Below are 18,644 nucleotides of genomic sequence, written 5' to 3'. Positions count from 1 at the left end.
GTTAGCTGGACATTTCACTTGTAAAAAACCAATGAAATTCCCCCGTTATAGTTAGTGCAGGCAACTATAACTCACGCGACCGCAATCCTCTGCTGATGACGTCAGATATTACATCACTGATGACATATGTGTCTTTATGAAAAATAAATATTTGTAATATATGTATAGCTAAAGATTAATGGAAGAAGACATGGGTAAATAAGTGTCTAAATACAGTGGTGTAATATCTGACGTCATCAGCAGAGGATTGCGGTCGCGTGAGTTATAGTTGCCTGCACTAACTATAACGGGGGAATTTCATTGGTTTTTTACGAGTGAAATGTCCAGCTAACTATAAAATGTGTGAAACCTATGGTTTTTTAAGTGAATTTGCAAGGTTTTTTAAATGCTAATTCGTAACTATAACGTGTGTGAAACCTATGGTTTTTTTCAGTGAATATATATATATATATATATATATATATATATATATTCACTTAAAAAACCATAGGTTTCACACACGTTATAGTTAGGAATTAGCATTTAAAAAACCTTGCAAATTCACTTAAAAAAGCATAGGTTTCACACACGTTATAGTTAGGAATTAGCATTTAAAAAACCTTGCAAATTCACTTAAAAAACCATAGGTTTCACACACGTTATAGTTAGGAATTAGCATTTAAAAAACCTTGCAAATTCACTTAAAAAACCATAGGTTTCACACGTTATAATTAGCTGGACATTTCACTCGTAAAAAACCAATGAAATTCCCCCGTCATAGTTAGTTCAGGTAACTATAACTCGCGCGCCCACAATGCACTGCTGATGACGTCACATATTACATCACTCATGACATGGTCAGTGACATCACTGATGACATCACTGATGACATCTGAAATGACACATTGTGGATTGCGGTCGCGCGAGTTATAGTTACCTGAAATAACTATAACGGGGGAATTTCATTGGTTTTTTACGAGTGAAATGTCCAGCTAACTATAACATGTGTGAAACCTATGGTTTTTTAAGTGAATTTGCAAGGTTTTTTAAATGCTAATTCCTAACTGTAACGTGTGTGAAACCTATGGTTTTTTAAGTGAATTTGCAAGGTTTTGCAAATTTGTATTAATGTTTTTTTTAAGTTTTTTTACAGTGCGCGCACCCCGCAATTTAAAAAAAAAAACAAAAAAAATGTTTTTTTCACCCTTTGGGGTCCTTCAGGGACCCCCTGACAAAGGCTAGGGGGTCAGGAACTCTCTACCCTGCCCCCTTTTCACGTTCTCCACCTTTCTTTTTCAGTGCGACACACAAAATGGCGTCCGACACTTCCTGATTTCGACCGATTCGAATGTTGACTGACATCTAACCACCAATCAGAATTACGCTCGCGCACGGCACGGTGCGCGCACGGTGCGCGCACGGTGCACGCACGGTGCGCGCTTATAGATATATATGTGCTTTTAACTGCAATATTTTCAGGAACTACTGATCAGATTGACACAATATATGCAAAATGCACATGCCTGACCTGAGGACTACCTCTTTGCCAAATTTCAAGATATTCTGTTCAGCCATTTGGGCTGTACCTTCGACTAAAAGTCCTATGGGAAAATGCATGGGGAAAACGTGTTTTGTGACCCCGCTTTTTTCTCATCCCCCGCTTGACGAATCACCCCGAGACTTTCAGGGTAGGAGCTGAGCGGAGCGCCCCATTTGTTTTGAAAATTTTGCGAGGATTCGTCAACCGGCGCCAAAGTTATTCAAAATAGAATTTTCAGATTTCCCATGAAAACTCGGTCCTAACTATAACTATCTACTGGAGACCGCCAGTAGATAATATATATATATATATATATATTTATATTTATATGTGTATATATATATATATATATATATATATATATATATATATATATATATATATATATATATATACACATACACACACATACACATATAACGATATTAGGAAGTTTTCAAAACATAATAATGACTTGCAATAAAACAATAGCATATGCAGGAAACAGACCTGAAGAAGATCATACCTATTGGGAATAGACGTCGCAGAGCAGCTTGACCACTACTACATCCGCCTATATATATATATTCACTGAAAGAGCCCACTTTCTCCACCACTCTGCAAACGCGTCCCTCTGCGCACAACTGGTGGGGGTGAAGTCCCCTTGCCTCCTGAGGGACTCAGGACTTAAGTAGACTTCATCCCACAAGTAGCAGTTCACCAGGAGTTGCGTTTCAGAGTGGTGGAGAAAGGGGGCTTCCAACAACCTCTCGGCAATCCCACTGTGTGGGGCTTACTGGAGTTCACAGGAGGGGGGTTGGACCAGAAGGACCCTCACTAGCCAAGGGTACTTCATCTCCCTACTAATAGCACTCCAGAAGGCATGTTTGCAGCGTGGTAGAGAATAGGGAGCGTGGCCTCCTACCAGGTCTCAGCAATTCTGCTGCGTAGGACTTACTGAAGGTTACTGGAGGGGTAGTTGGCATCCAAGGACGTCCTTAGGGGCCAACTACCCCTCCTGTTAGCTTCAATAAGTCCTACTCAGTGGGATTGCTAAGAGGCCTTCATAGGCCATGTCCCCTTTCTCCACCACTCTGCAAACCAGGCTCAAGGTGCACTACTGGTTGGGAGAAGAAGTCAACTTTACTCCTGAGGGACCTTGTCGGCCAATAAGCTCTCATGGTACCTCCTGTAAGTCCTACACAGATGGATTCCTGAAAGCTGGCCCCCTTTTTCCACCACTGTGTAAATTCGACGACTAGTTAAAAAAACATAGAAATTCACTTAAAAAAACAAAGGTTACATGGATGTTATAGTTAGGAATTAGCTTTAGAAAAACCTTAGAAATTCGCTGAAAAAGCTAAAGGTTACAGAGATGTTATAGATAGGCTCAGGTGCCACTCAAACAAAACCAGAGAAATTCAGCTGTTATAATTAGCTGAGCTAACTATAACTTGCACCACCACAATACACTGCTTATGACCTCCCACATTACATCACTAATGACATGGTCAGTGACATCATTCATGACATCTCAAATGACATCACTTATGACATCAGTGATGATATCATCCAGTGACTATGGGTGTTTTAAAAAGGTCTGAGTGTTAAGCTATAAAACAAAGTGTATTGGGGAATTAGTGGGTGTATGAGTGCCTGATTGGATAATTGAGTGGGTGTGTTCCTAACTGTGGCCCATATTATCAAGACCAGCGTTAAAATGATCGCCGCTTTAGCGGCAGGAAACTGCCGCTAAAGCGCCGATAATGGGCTTGATAATATGCCCTTGTTAATTCCCATAGAAGCCCATGTTCTGGTGTGAACATGGGCTTCTATGGGAATTCACAAGGGCATATTATCAAGCCCATTATTGCCGCATTAGCAGCAGTTTCCTGCCGCTAAAGCGGCGATAATTCTAATGCTGATCTTGATAATATGGCCCTGTATAAGTGAGGGATTAGGTGTCTCAGTGAATGTATGGGTGAGTGACTGGTTGTGTGAATGTCTGTATCTGTCTGTCAGTTGGTGTCTAAGTGGCTGTATGGATGTGTGAGCGGGTACTTGAGTTTCTGTATGGGTGAGAGATTGGTTGTCTGAGTACCTCTATGGGTACTATTCTATATTATACTATACTTTGGGGGATATTCATAGTGAACTACACCTGTGTTTAATCAGTGCCTTGTCCTGTTTTGCTGTGTGATTAAAGTCATTTTTTGCCCAAAAGAGAAGGAGTCGAAATAACAATATGTTGTTGTGTTTGTTGGTTCACTTTGAGTTCTGAACTCTCCTCCCCCCCAAACTCCCTCCCTGAGAAGACGTTGGTGCCAATTTAATTGCTGGTGGTCCTTTCTAAATCATTTCCAGGAACCATCATCTTAGAGGCTCTTGGCAATGCATTTCACTATTTGGTGCAGGGCTCCACCAACATGACGAAGTCCTGCACCAAACAGTTTTCTTCTTTTTATTTTCAAAAAGAAAATCTCGAAATGGGATTTTGTTCCTGGAAAATAAAAAAGACAGTGCTCCTCTTGCTATTAGAGTTCTGTCCCATTTTGGGGGGAGCACTCATCAGTTGTCACTGCCCCTTAATGCCAGGGTTTTCCTGGTGATGATGGGCTGTTAAATCTGACCTCTAAATCTGCCATCTAAATCAGTTGGGCGGTCTTACAGATCTGCCTTTGACTGCCCTTAATCCGCAGGACTGTCGAAGAGGTTTAATCACGTTAGAGCTAGAGTTGTCTCTGCCATCATTAAACCTATGGTCCTCCTGCATCTAAATTAGGCAGGTGGACCCTTATCGTGGCGGTATTCCATGTCAACATTGCAATAGAGTATCTATTTAAGCCTAAATGTAAATAGGCCCTTAAGACTGGTTGCCCTCTCTATCCTGAGAATCTATTGCACCAAGGGTGTACAAAGCCCAATTTGCAGAGCCATAGTAAGATGGGGACCAGTGACAAACTATTTCAACTAACACGGTTAGGGTGACCTAGCCCCTGTCTGGCCAGTGGCCCATCAAGTGGGGTCTGACAGCATCCAAATATTCAAGTTATTTTCACACATGCTAATCTATAACACAAACATTGTTTGCCAATGTGTCAGAAAGTTGATGGGCCTACTGACCAAAGCAATTGCATTTAAACTGATAGTCTTATTAGGACCTCTGCGTGTCATCCATGAGGCTGCCTGGACTTGTTCATTACTGCAATTCCCCAGCAACCACCTTTTGTTTCCTCTGGGGCTCAAGGGGAGGCGAGTATTTCTGTACAGCCTGCTCTCTTTAGCCCTTTCTCCCTAAACCAAGTAACAATTTCATTGCAGGATGGTGTAATTCCTACAGGACAGTGCCTAAAGGAGCATGTCAGTATGGCAACAACTGCAAACTCACAGACATACTGAAAGAGTTCCACAGTTATAACTGAGTAACATGTGATCCAAAGCATGACATAATTGGCAATTATATACTTGAGTGTATTAGGTCACCAGCTCTGGCATAACTGAACAGTTCTAGTGAAATACTTAAGCAGGAGAGGCAAGACTAGGCAGAACCATGGGTTTAACTGAGTTGCAGCAAAGGCATACCTTAGTAGAAGTACCACAGGTATAATTCAGAGGCAACACCCAGTACTTGATTAAGCTGGGGCATCACATGCATCAGTGAGCAAAGTCCAATGCATAACTGAGTAGCAGCTCCTGGATATAGACGAGCAGCAATACATACATAGACTGAGTGGCAGCAGAAAATTAATTAAGCAGGTTCATGGGAATAATGGAGAACCAGCTATAGGAGCATAACAGAGTAGCAAAATCAATGTAACTAAGCAATGCACTGGCTTAATTATGCAGCAGCGTCGTAAACAAAATGGGCAGCAGACAGGCCTAATGAGCAAAATTGTTGGTTTTAACGGAAAGACAGGCATAACTGAGATGTAGAATAAACATATTTGACCAGTACATCCTGCATATTTGACAGATACTACAGGCATAGCTGAGCAATCGGTCTTCAGATAATACTGAACAGTACCACCACTGGAGAAACGAATCAGCAGCACACAGGTATACATTAACTGAGCTGCAGCACACCTGAAGTAACAAAGCAGCAGCAGACCGACATGAGCTGCAGGACTACTGATGTGACAAAAGCAGCAGCAGACTGGCATTTAATAACTGAGCTGCAGCACCACTGAACTAAAGAAGCAGCAGCGGACTGAAATACAGTAACTGAGCTGCAGCACCACTGAAGTAATGAAGCAGCAACAAACTGGCATTCAGTAACTGAGTTGCAGCACCACTGAAGTGGCAATGCAGCAGCAGACTGGCATGCAATAACTGAGAGGCAGCACCACTTAAGTAATGAGGCAGCAGCAGACTGGCATACAATAACTGAGATACAGCGCCAATAAAGTAATGATGCAGTGGCACACTGACATACAGCAACTGACCAGCATCACTACTGAAGTAACGAAGCAACAGCAGAGTGGCATACAGTAAGTGAGCTGGAGCACCACTGGAGTAATGAAGCAGCATCAGACTCGCATACACTGACTGACCTGCAGCACAACTGGAGTTGTGAAGCAGCATCAGACTGGCATACAGTAACTGAACTGCAGCACCACCAGAGCACTGAGGCAGCAGCAGACTGACCTACAGTAACAGCTGCAGCCCCACAGGAGTAATTAAGCAGCAGCAGACTGGCATACAGTCACTGATCTGCAGTACCACCAGAGTAATGAAGCAGTAGCAGACTGGCCTACAGTAACTGAGTGGCAGTACCACTGGAGTAGTGCAACAACATCAGACTGAAATACAGTAACTGAGCTGAGGACAGGAATAATGATGCAGCAGCAGACTGGCATACAGTAACTGAGCTGCAGCACCACAGGAATAATTAAGGAGCATCAGACTGGCATACAGTAACTGAGCTGCAGTATCACTGGAGTAGTGAAGCAGCAGCATACCAGCATACAGTAACTGAGTAGCAACCACTGGAGTAATGAGGCAGCAGAGGACTGGCATACAGTAAATGAGTTGCAGCACCACCGCAAGTAGCGAAGCAGCATTGGAGTGGCCTACAGTAACTGAGATGCAGCACCACTGGAGCAGTGAAGCAGTGGCATACCAGCATACAGTAACTGAACTGGTTCACCCCTGGCATAAATAAGAACTAGCACTGTGGCATACAGCAACTGAGTTACAGCACCACCAGGAGCACATCTGCATGACTTGGGGGCATATGTATCAACATCACCATTTGCGATTCTCAAATAGCGATTTTTAAAGAATCGCTATTTGAGAATTGCAAAACGGGATGTATTAAAAAAATTGCAAACTTTTTGCGATTTCTTAAAATTCCTTAATTGCGATTAGCAAATTGCGAAATCGCAATTAAGGAATACCTGCCCATTTATTTCTATGGGCCAGGAGACCCATAGGAATGAATGGGAAGTAATTCTCAAATAGCGAATCGCAATTTGCTAATCGCAATTTGAGAATAATTTCAAAGGTGCAAGGGTGTCATGATGACACCCTGATGCACCCCTGAAATGAGCATGTGTGTGCATATGGCGCACATACATGCCCTAAGGGCATGTATGAGCGCCACGTGGCACTTTGTAAAATTCAAAAAAGTGCATTTTGAAAGGAAATCGCAAATTACCACCAACTGGAAGTTGGTGGTAATTTGCGATTTCTTAAGGATAATTCGCACAACCTGGGTGCTTTTTACATATCATTTAAGAAATCGCAATTTGCGATTTCTTAAATGCTTACGCAAAATTAAGAAATCGCTAAATTAGCAATTCCTTAATTTTGCGATGGGATTTGGCTCATACATCCCGATTACCGATTTTTTAATCGCAAACGCTGTTATTTTGCGAATTGCAGCATTTGCAATTAAAAAATCGTTTGATACATATGCCCCTAACTGAGCTACAGAACCACGTGAGCACCAACACCACAAGCATAACTAAGCAGCAAAACAGACATACTTGTGCAGTGCCTTGGTGCTAGTGACAGTGTCCTACACCCAGAACATTTATGTACTGGTTTGATCCTTGGATATGCTACCAGCACTCCAGCGTATAACTGTAGCAATTCAATGAGAATTCTGGTTTTGAGCAAAGTAATATTATAAGGATTACATTGGCATGGGAACTTTGGTGAGCAATATATCTTCTGGCACAGTATTTAACGCTGATATTATTTCTTCTGGGACTTGATTTGTGCGCGGCATTATTTTCAATGAGGTATAACATATCATGTACCATTTTTCCCAACCAATAAATATTTGTCTGCTTCACATCAGGGGTTTAACGCAGCATACAGCGCAGGAGGTAGGGGGTGGGTTTGGGGCCTATTCTTTCAAGGAGTACTCATTTAGTTCAAGATGCATAAATATCTGTGAGATATGGGAGAATCAGGGGCCCCTCAAACCATTCATCAGGGGGTCCATCATTTTGTGTTGCACCACTGCTACGCTTCCAGGGCTTCATTTATGAGGTTTTGCCGTAGGACAGAGCCGCAGGCTTTCCTGCTGTCCTGTCTGTAATACCTCATTCTCTGAGGCACTGGTCACAGTCAATATGCTGACTCAATCGAAGTAATATTAGATGGCCATTAAAAGATTACAAAAACACTTTTAGGGGCAAATGTACTTGTTTTTCATGTAGCGTACTGCAGCAGCCGCAAATGCCTGCTGCGCTACATGGAAAGGAGAGAGAGTAGAGCTCTCTATTTACTAAAATAAGGCACTCTCCTCCCCTCTCACTAGTGCTGGTGCTGAAATCAGCTGCCATGTGCCACAGAGACACCTTTGTGCCATGGTGCAAGAGAGTCTCCGTGAGTCTAGCATAGGTTTTGTATTGGAAGGAACCCTTCCAGTACAAAATACTATGCACAGACTCACTTTAACCATTTTCCCACTTGTTATGTGTGCTGTACAGTGCAGCACACAGGCAGAGTTGAAAAAGAAGAAGAACTGAAAGTATTTCTCCCTCCTTGCGCCTACTTGAAAAGGGCGCTATTTTCTTACATTAAACCAAATGTACTTTATATAGTAAAGTGGGTTTATCGTGAGAAACCTTGGGTGGTTGAATGGAAACACTCGTGCACCACACGTGGTCTGCCCCCAAAGTATTGCAAAGCAGAGCTATTCACTGCTTCCCATTACTTTTCTGTTATTTCCAGTGCTAAACAAGTTTCGCGGTGGAAAGTAAATTGGGAAAAAAGGTTTTGCACTGATTTGCGTCACTTTTGTGACTCAAACACGGCACAAAATCGTAGTAAATCTCCCCTGTGGTTTGAAGCCGGACCTGCATGTGTTGACATCTTTAACATTGGCCACCAAACCGTACGCTAACCATCTTTCTGATCACCACTAGCAAAACAGTACAGCACCTACTTGCATTTTAACAAAATTGCTAACAGCCTGCCCTTCATATTCACTGTTAGTGAAAGATGGTGACGGTTTCTAAAAGAAACTTATATGTCCCACGTTGAAAGATAAGTACAGGAAGTAACTAAAAGTAAATCATGGAAATGTCTTTGTGACACATTCCATGAAAATAAGGATTTTAGCATAAATGTCAGTGCTAAGATAGATGGCGCTTTGCTACTATCACCGACTCACCTCAACTGTATTCAACAGCACTATTCAATCCCACCTCCCAAAGAGGTACAGCTTTAGGACTCAATCAAAAGGTGAGGTATTTGCGGGAAGATGCATCCATCAGAAGAAAAAGTTACTTCAGTGACATTATTTCTGGTGAATTCATTACCTTCCTGTAGATTCCTCATCAGCCGTCATCCTCCCCAATAGATTAATTATATGATTAATATGTTTCCATGTAAGGCAAACATATTTTGCTAATGTCATGATTCTCTTGGATCCTCTCCACATGCCTCAATAAGGTAGAAGAAAAGTATCAGGAACTGATGCCAGGGATCTGGTTGTTAACTAAAATAATCAAGTGATGTAATATCCAGAGGTGGAATCAAGGCTGCAGCCACATGGAGCCACCTGGCAGCTCTTGAGAATCATTACTGGATAAACGCGTTTCCAGACTGGTGTGAAGCCTCTAAGAGATTTTGATTAGGGGAGGAATCAGAGGGAAGACTGGCTCACCACCAGAAACATTATGGTAAGTAACTTTTTCTTCTGGTCATTTCAACCTGTAGTCTTACTCCAAAAACGTAGTGCCGGTACTTGTTGAATATTGAAGTTTTTGTTAAACTTAATGAAGAGTGTCACCTATTTTGCTTCATACAGAAAAGCAAATCCATCCGACTGTGTGGACATGGTTTGCGATGCCAAGAGGAAAGCTCTGCTGAAGGACCTTGATGGCTCTCTTCTAGGAAACCCCGGTTCTGTGATAGCTCATTCTGAGTACCAGTGGGGTGGAGTTCAGTCGTATGGAATTGGAGACACTAAAATTCCAAAAGTGATGCTAACATACCTCAATGGCAGCCGCATTCCTGTGAACCAAATAGCACCAAATAAAGGTTTGAATTTTAACACTTTTTGTATTTGATGTTAAGGGTTGATATCTTGGTGTCTTAAAGTGTTTTCCCTCTTAACTTAGAAGCAATATAACCTGCCCAATAGTTGTAAATTCATCTAGAAACGTATTTGACATTTTCCAGTGACATTATCCTTGTCAGTCTTCACACATTTTCAATTAATCACTGCTTCTCTACTGTGGGTGGTGCCTCTCCTCTCCTTGCTGCCATACAAGGTTCCAAAGTTGTTGATGTGCAACAGATATCACCATTAGGGATCCATATATCAGTACAGGTGGGCACTAAGTGCAGGGGTACACGTCGATTGCCTTGCAGAGGACTTTTCTGTCCCAATACTCACTCAAAGCCATTCTCGCATGCGGAGTAATTTAAAAAAAGCGACCTATCCGTTGAAGCGGAAGTAGAGGTTGGTGTTATCGATCACTTTAAACTGTTGAATTTGTCTCCATTTGTCTAGGTATCATCAGAGATTCCACTTGTTTCTATATGTCCCCATGGGAAGGTTACAGCTGCTCAGGACTAGATTATGAGATGCTGGTTATTGAGAGCCTTGATTCTGATACGGAGACCAGGAGACTGTCACCAGTAGCGGTACTGGGGGATGGATACATTGATCTTATTAATGGTACGTAAAGAACATCCCTATTTTGAAATATTTTTTATCACAGCTATGCTATAAATTGTTACTTTTATAAATAGCCTTTAAGAAGATTCTGATTATATACACTGATAAGGTGGTTATATATCTGGGCAGAATACAATGATTTTGCTGTGTAAAAAAAACACAAAAGTTTTGACAGACATTTCCATAACAATATGAATATTTTATTGCAGGCCTTCCTTTGAGGAAATGGATGTGGTACTAAATCTACTTAGATGTGTCGACTTTGCACTTTCCTCTTTTTTTTATAAAATTGTGTTTTCCACAAAATGTGTATTTGTGCAAAAATATCTCTGCTTGAGCAAGCATGAAGTTTTGTGCAAAAGCTTTTCTTGTTATACATCACTTGCAGTGATACCATGCACAGCCTGAAGTCATCCTCCCATCAACATCTTACATATGACTCTTTTCATGGATTGGTCCAATCTGCCCACCATCAATCCAATCTCTGCAGAATTCTATCATAGGTCTCCTTAGCATAGACTCTCTCAAACGTACTTCGAGGTAGACTTGCAGCAGCACAAATTTTCTTTAACAGCAACAACAATGACATAAGTAATATGAATTGATCACAACTCAAACACGTAAGAGGTGGAAGCTATCATCTGCTGGTAGATGACCCTCCAATCAGGTGGGAGGCAATCTCCTGTGCTTGTTCCCTGTAAAGGCATTAGCCCTTTACCTAGTCAGCACAGATCCTACTACTTTAGGCTGCTCTTGACTCAACAGGGGCACCTGGCTAGAACGTTGTGTGAGAATATTAATCATTTACTCGCCTTAAGTCTACAGTGTTAGTATAGCCTTGCTGCTGATACGTCAGTTATGGAAATTGATGCAGGGTGTATCAGCCCCACATTTCCTCCCTTGTCAGTCATCATGAAGAGAGTCCTGAAAATCTGAAAGGTTTGTTACAGTACCCTAATATCTGTAAAATAAAATGTTAACTAACTATTGAATTGTATCTCATTTGTGATCAATATCAAACATTTATCCTATATTGCATTTCACCTGAACTACTCTCATCTGTCATCGTATTTATCTCCCTGGTTTTAGATTTCTGTCTTTTGACAAATGGGATAATATAAGCCTGATACAGCTGCAGTGGCTTAATGAGTTGTATATTTGTTCCTGGGGAAGTTGTGTCACCTGTATACACCTCTGGCAATGTGGCTGAATTTCACATCGAAGCTCTTGATCAACTTGCGAAATATGTAGGCGGCAACAAACTTTAAAAGAAACACCTAGAAAGGCTGTTGAATAGAATACACTTGCTAAAAGTTTTTAAAGAATTCATCCAGATCACACCTCATTACTTAAATGAGACGGTCCCTGGCAGACACACCAACTACAATGCCTAATGTACAGCCTTGGACAGTGCTAGTAGAACTTGTTGGTATGACTTCTGAGTGGGTTTAACTATAGTTGGTAGCATTTGGGTGGAGTGAAGGAGAGCTCATTAGTCCCAAAGATGACTTCTGCCATCTTAGATTTTAGTTCACAATAGGAAAACTAGGGAGACAACAGTCTTTTTATGGGTCATCCGCCAAACCAGAATATGACTTCCTGCTTCCTTCAAAAAGGTTCTGTGCTACCTGCTATGGGAATATGAAAATATTTTGTCTCTCCTTCTGATTTGAAACTGAGCCCCAGACTTTATTCCGTTATTGAAGGAGCTCACTTAAGGACTTGCTCCACATGGATACTTGGACCAGCATCTATTAAGAAGACTGACTGTTGGTCCTTTGGTTGATATAACCAGCAGATGCCAAATGACATAGACCCTTATCTAGGCCACATACCTGAGGAGAAGAGAAAGGGACACAAAGCTAGTCTCTGCAGAGAAGAAATAAAATTACAACTATAATTAATGTTTCCATCCTTGGTCTAATGGTTACACTAGGGCTGTTGTATCATGATGCCTATGTTAGCTCAGGTGCACTTCATTTTGACCAAAAAGACAGCTCCGCATTCTGGATTTGACCAAGATGGTGAGTTTAGACTTCCTAACAGTGATGCCTACCACCATGTTAAGATGGAGATGATGAAAGAAAGGTCATTTGGCATCTTACATGCACATTGAGTACAAAATGTTTGAGTGGCTCATGGATTTGAAGCACAATGATTTCATCCATCATTTCAATTATACTACCAACAGCAATGGCCGACTCAACAGCTGTATTGCATGGAACCCTTCCCAGCAGTCCAGTAGCTATGTGAGATAGTCACATTTTCATGCCGCACTGCCCAATAATCCTAGTGTTGGTCATTCCAAATCCCAAGATTCTAAAAGACAGTTGTAAGAAGCTGGACCTCTTTGCAGATGTCCCTTCACTTTTCCTCCTATATGTACTACTAGTTTTTCAACTCTGACAGTGCACTGACGCCTGAAATCCAGGCTCCAGTGCCAGTGTTCTTTCTCCTAAAAGTGACATGTTCAATTGTAATTCAATTGGCAAGGACTTTAGCATCCTTGTAAGTCACTAGTAAATGGTACCCCTGGCACCCAGGGCATGGGTACTAAAGAGGTTCATCTAAGAGACCCATACAAACATATTGACCAGCCTGCCACCACACATTAGTTTCTGACCCCCTGGAGGTGAGAGTCTCTGAGGTCAGAAATAATGCCTGCTCTGGAGGAAGGTGTTCACACCTCCTCCAGCCGGATGGCTAGTAAATCTGCATACCAAGGCCAAAGGCTTCAAAGCCTATGCCACCTTTGATATGCAACCCTGGCTTCTCCCATAGCTGGGAGATGCCACCCCCTGCCCTGAGGCCCTTTTGGCACCAGGACAGGCAGGAAATTAGCCATGCAGGTAGGCGTGTTACACCAGAAGGCTAGTCACACCCCTATGGTGGGCTGCCTGATGTGCTCCACGGAAGAAGAGTTGCACCATCTTTTTTTTGGTGGAAATTGGCAATGCAGGTAGGTGTATTACACCGCCAGGGTAGTCACACCCCTAAGGTGGGCTGCCTGATGTGCTCCACAAAAGAAGGGTCCCACTATCTTGTTTTTGGTGACATTTGGAACTCTGAGACAGGGTTATGCCCATGCCCCAGAGGAAGTGGTTATATAGGGACTGTAGTGGCCTCAAGGGAAAGTAGCTTATTGGCTACTTCCCTTCACTCCTCTTAATGCTCCTAAATTGAGTATTATGGTGGCCCCCTGACACCAAGCAAACAGATCAAGTCAGGACTTCAACTACTGGGAACTGAGGAAGATGAAGAAGGACCAACAGAGTGAGAACAGAGGACAAAGATTGGTGCCAAACACTGCCATGCTGCTTGTACTTCGCCACTCGCCGAAGCTGACTTCACAAAGAGCTGGACTCCCTCTCCAAACCCTTGGAGGACCGTCCAGCACCTCAACAACTGGGAAAAATGTCCCTTGATTTGGAGGAGCCACTTCCCTGCAGTCTGCAGGCACTGATTACAGCGTCTGGTTCCCTAATCTGCTTACCACTGCGCCCACCGATGTAGCAGACACCCAGGAAGTGGTCACCATGTGCCAGTAGGTCAGATCCATCTCGCTATCATGTTTGGAGACATCAGAACCCCAAGGAGTTGCTCTACACTAATACCTTGGGTACCGAACCCCCTTACAGCAACCAAAGCTTGTTGTGTGTCCAGACTGAACAGCAGCAATGCAAACACTGACCTGCGGAGGAGAGAATTCAGGATGCACCATCTCACCAGGTCCACCCCAATAAGTTAGAGCCTCTAACGCAAGTAACCCAGTGGACAAAAACACCTCTGCACCCGAGCCCCACAGCCTGAGTCTGAGCTGTCCTATGGTGCCTTTTGCTGTAGAGGCTCTCATGACCCAAGCTTCCCTTTGGGTTCTGCCGGACTTCCCCCAGTCCCCATTTGTAGCCTGTTTCTTACAGGTACTTTTCTCTATCGATTTTAGCAGTAGCTTTCAAAGCTTCTCCTGTGACCAGCACTTCTGCACCTGGACACACCAGGGCATGTAACCTGAATCTGATGGTGGTTCTAAGGACTAACTTAAGTGTAGAAGATCAGTCCTGTAAGTCAACTACAAGTTACCCTATGCAGTGAATGTTTCTCCCTTAGGATAACATTTCAGCATAAAGTCTCATGCCTCAAATCTGACAGCTGTATTTTCTACTGTGCAAAGTGGTAACATCTAAAGTACTTACCTAATTGCGACAATCTTGGTGTCTAAAATAATATAAAAATCTGTGGGGCATATTATCAAGACAGGCGATAAAATTATCGCCGCTTTAGTGGCAGAAAACTGCCGCTAAAACGGCGATAATGGGCTTGATAATATGCTCTATGGAATTCCAATTGAAGCCCATGTTAGATGTGAAGGACATCTAACCTGAGCTTCAATTGGAATTCCATAGAGCATATTATCAAGTCCATTATCGCCGTTTTAGCGGCAGTTTTCTGCCGCTAAAGAGGCGATAATTTTATCACCTGTCTTGATAATATGCCCCTGTGTAGTTTATCTAAAGTGGTTTCAAGTTTCTTCTTGGATGTGTTTCTCATTTATTGATTTTGTGTGTACAACAAATGCTTAACATTACCCTAAACGGCTCACCCACGCTACCACAAAAGAGAGCATTTAGAATTATTAATTTAAACCCCGTAAGTCAATAAGGGTCATCAGGACTCGCTGCTTTTTGTACTCATTTTGGTGCACGACATAAAGAGCCAGTTTCCTACAACATTGACTCCCAGTTGTCATCAGCTACACTTTCCTCCTCTTGCCCTTTCATGTAAATGGGAGGACTGTTGCTACAGGAATGGTCATGCATCATATTCAGTAGGTGGATTCTAGACCTAATCAAGTAGGGACTTAGCCTCAATTTCATCATTGCACCACCCTGCAGATGCTCCCACCAATGAGCTAGCTACAGGCCTCTCAATGATACAAAACAAGTACATCAAACTGGTCCCTTAAATACCAATGAAACATTTTTCTTTTGCTGAAGGTTATTCCTTGTGAGTCAAAATCCTGGGGAGTGGCGACCAATATTAGACTGACAATGCTTGAAAATACACCTCAAAAGCAGTCATTTCGAATGGTTAACCTGCAGGGCATCTGCTGGTTCTTATAGATGGTAGTCACACTTAGGAACACAAAATTAATAGATGGAATGCTTGAATTAATCTTAGCCAATTACACAGGCCAATTCCCACTCCATCATATTACGCCCACCATGCCATTTCAGACAGGAACCAGTTCTATGCAAATCACTCTTTGGTCCTACTTGATCCTACTCTAATAGGAACAGCCCAGCTCGAATTGTCCATGCAGCCTAAACATTGGAAGTACCTCCATTTTCAAGTAGCAGGATGCCATTACTAATTTTGTGTCCTGTCATTCACCCTCAGTTCTGCTCCCCACATCTTGACAAAGTACAATGCTCCTACATCATTGCTCTTTTGACGCTGAGGTGAAGATCATCAGGTCTTTCCTACCTGGACTGCTGATTCATTAAAGTGAGATCATGATCCAAGGCATCAACATACACCACTGCTTGTCTACAGCTGTTTGTTAACAAAGCCTAAATCGGAGCCCTAATAAATCTTGACCACTGATTCATTTTTGTGAGCCATTCTCATATACCAGAGCAGTGCTCATATGCAGCACTTGTATATTTTTCCAGGATGCGAAATGTTATCATTGTATTCTTACAAGTTGCTCTTAGGGATGATGTCATCACACATAATGTTGAATCCTAACTGGAGCCTTCATATCAGACCTCTTCTGGAAGAAATACATGCACAGTTGGTGCAACCTCCAGGGTCCTTCGAAGACTAGATGATCATACCAAGTTCCAACAAATCATCTCTGCTTTGGTGGATCGACAAGAGCAACATTGGTGCAGGCCTAGCTTTTATACCCCAAGCATTAAGTTGAGTTATGATGAAATATGCCTGTCTGGAAGGCTGGGATATCAACATCAAGAACTTAGAGCAAGAGAATTATGGACAGAAAAAGTCATGAATTAATGTGTTAGACCTCAAGGAGATGCACAGAGCTTTCCTTCCTTTCTTCCCAGCATACATCTATCATCAGTTTCAAATCGAACCGAATTTTCTTTTTTTACCATGTTTTACTGGAACATTCAGAGAGGAATTTGCTTTCAAAACCTATCAGACTAGGCACAGCACTTCTAGAAATGGGCAGTTCAGCATGGAACCTCCTTAAAGGAATAACATCTCCCAGGGTCCAGAAACAACTTGGCAGATAAGATCTGGTGGGAGTATGCCACAAGTGAAAGCTAAATCAACTCACAATACAAAAAATATTCCACCTGTGAGGGAAACCTCATCTCAGTCTTTTGGCGATGATGGACAATGTGAAGTGTTGAGATTTCCACCTGCGGGGGAAACCCAATCTCAACTAAAATGTTGATTTTTTACCAGTGAATACTGGCAACACAGAACAAAGGGAAATTTATTTTGGATGACTTGGAGCAGAACATGTGCTTCTGCCTTTTCATCTTGTTTCACAGGCGATAGCCAACTACAAGTGGAAGAATTGTTGTATCATCGTAATAGACCTAGCGTGGCCCAGGCAGCACTTATATAATTATCTCGTTTAGCTGCCCATTACAACTCATTTGTTGAGCAACAATACACTTCTTCTCTCCTGTGACAGCAGTCAAATACTACATCAAGTACTCTATTCCCTTAGGTTGCAGTTCGGGGTTCTAACTCTAACAAGATTGCCAGCCTAGACATTCCAAACAACTACAAGAAACTACTTGCCTAGTCCTAATCAGAGTCTATGGGTATACAACCTTTACAACGCACTACACTTACAACACATTTTTTACAACGCAAAATCCACTACAACGCATTCCATTACATCGCAGGACACTACAACGCATTTTTTAAAACTACCTTTACAACGCATTCCATTACAACGCATACTACCTTTACAACGCATACCATTACAACGCATAATATTACATTAAAACCCCTACACTATCCAACACTTACCCTACTGTTGCACCCCCTGGAGTTAGAATAGTAATTTTTACCCCTATACTATCCAACACTTACCCTACTGTTGCACCCCCTGGAGTTAGAATAGTAATTTTTACCCCTATACTATCCAACACTTACCCTACTGTTGCACCCCCTGGAGTTAGAATAGTAATTTTTACCCCTATACTATCCAACACTTACCCTACTGTTGCACCCCCTGGAGTTAGAATAGTAATTTTTACCCCTATACTATCCAACACTTACCCTACTGTTGCACCCCCTGGAGTTAGAATAGTAATTTTTACCCCTATACCATCCAACACTTACCCTACTGTTGCACCCCCTGGAGTTAGAATAGTAATTTTTACCTCTATACTATCCAACACTTACCCTACTGTTGCACCCTCTGGAGTTAGAATAGTAATTTTTACCCCTATACTATCCAACACTTACCCTACTGTTGCACCCCCTGGAGTTAGAATAGTAATTTTTACCCCTACACTATCCAACACTTACCCTACTGTTGCACCCACTGGAGTTAGAATAGTAATTTTTACCCCTACACTATCCAACACGTACCCTACTGTTGCACCCCCTGGAGTTAGAATAGTAATTTTTAACCCTATACTATTCAACACTTGCCCTACTGTTGCACCCCCTGGAGTTAGAATAGTAATTCTTTCTCCTATACTATCCAACACTTACCCTACTGTTGCACCCCCTGGAGTAAGAATAGTAATTTTTACCCCTATAGTATCCAATACTTACCTTAAATGCAATGTAATATTATGCGTTGTAATGGTATGCGTTGTAAAGGTAGTATGCGTTGTAATGGAATGCGTTGTAAAGGTAGTTTTTAAAAATGCGTTGTAGTGTCCTGCGATGTAATGGAATGCGTTGTAGTGGATGTTGCGTTGTAAAAAATGCGTTGTAAATGCATGCGTTGTAAAAGTGTGCGTTGTAACGACATACATCCGAGTCTATGAATCAAAGCTATAAAGT

General features: G+C 42.2%; 1 protein-coding gene across 2 annotated transcripts in view; it reads left to right on the top strand.

Annotated features, from left to right (window-relative positions):
* The window catches only part of LOC146830895 (fibrocystin-L-like), a 1,171,295-nt gene that overhangs the window by 984,662 nt on the left and 167,989 nt on the right, over positions 1-18,644 (top strand). For both annotated transcript variants that reach the window (XM_085605085.1, XM_085605086.1), the window contains exons 71-72: positions 9,765-9,997; positions 10,473-10,640. In XM_085605085.1, coding sequence (XP_085461211.1) covers positions 9,765-9,997; positions 10,473-10,640 — 401 coding nt within the window. The remainder of the gene's footprint in view (positions 1-9,764; positions 9,998-10,472; positions 10,641-18,644) is intronic.

The sequence above is a fragment of the Triturus cristatus genome, chromosome 5_1 (genome assembly GCF_964204655.1).
Source record: "Triturus cristatus chromosome 5_1, aTriCri1.1, whole genome shotgun sequence".
NCBI classification, from domain to species: domain Eukaryota; kingdom Metazoa; phylum Chordata; class Amphibia; order Caudata; family Salamandridae; genus Triturus; species Triturus cristatus.
Note: the sequence above shows the minus strand (reverse complement) of the source record. Positions and strands in the feature narration are given on the sequence as shown.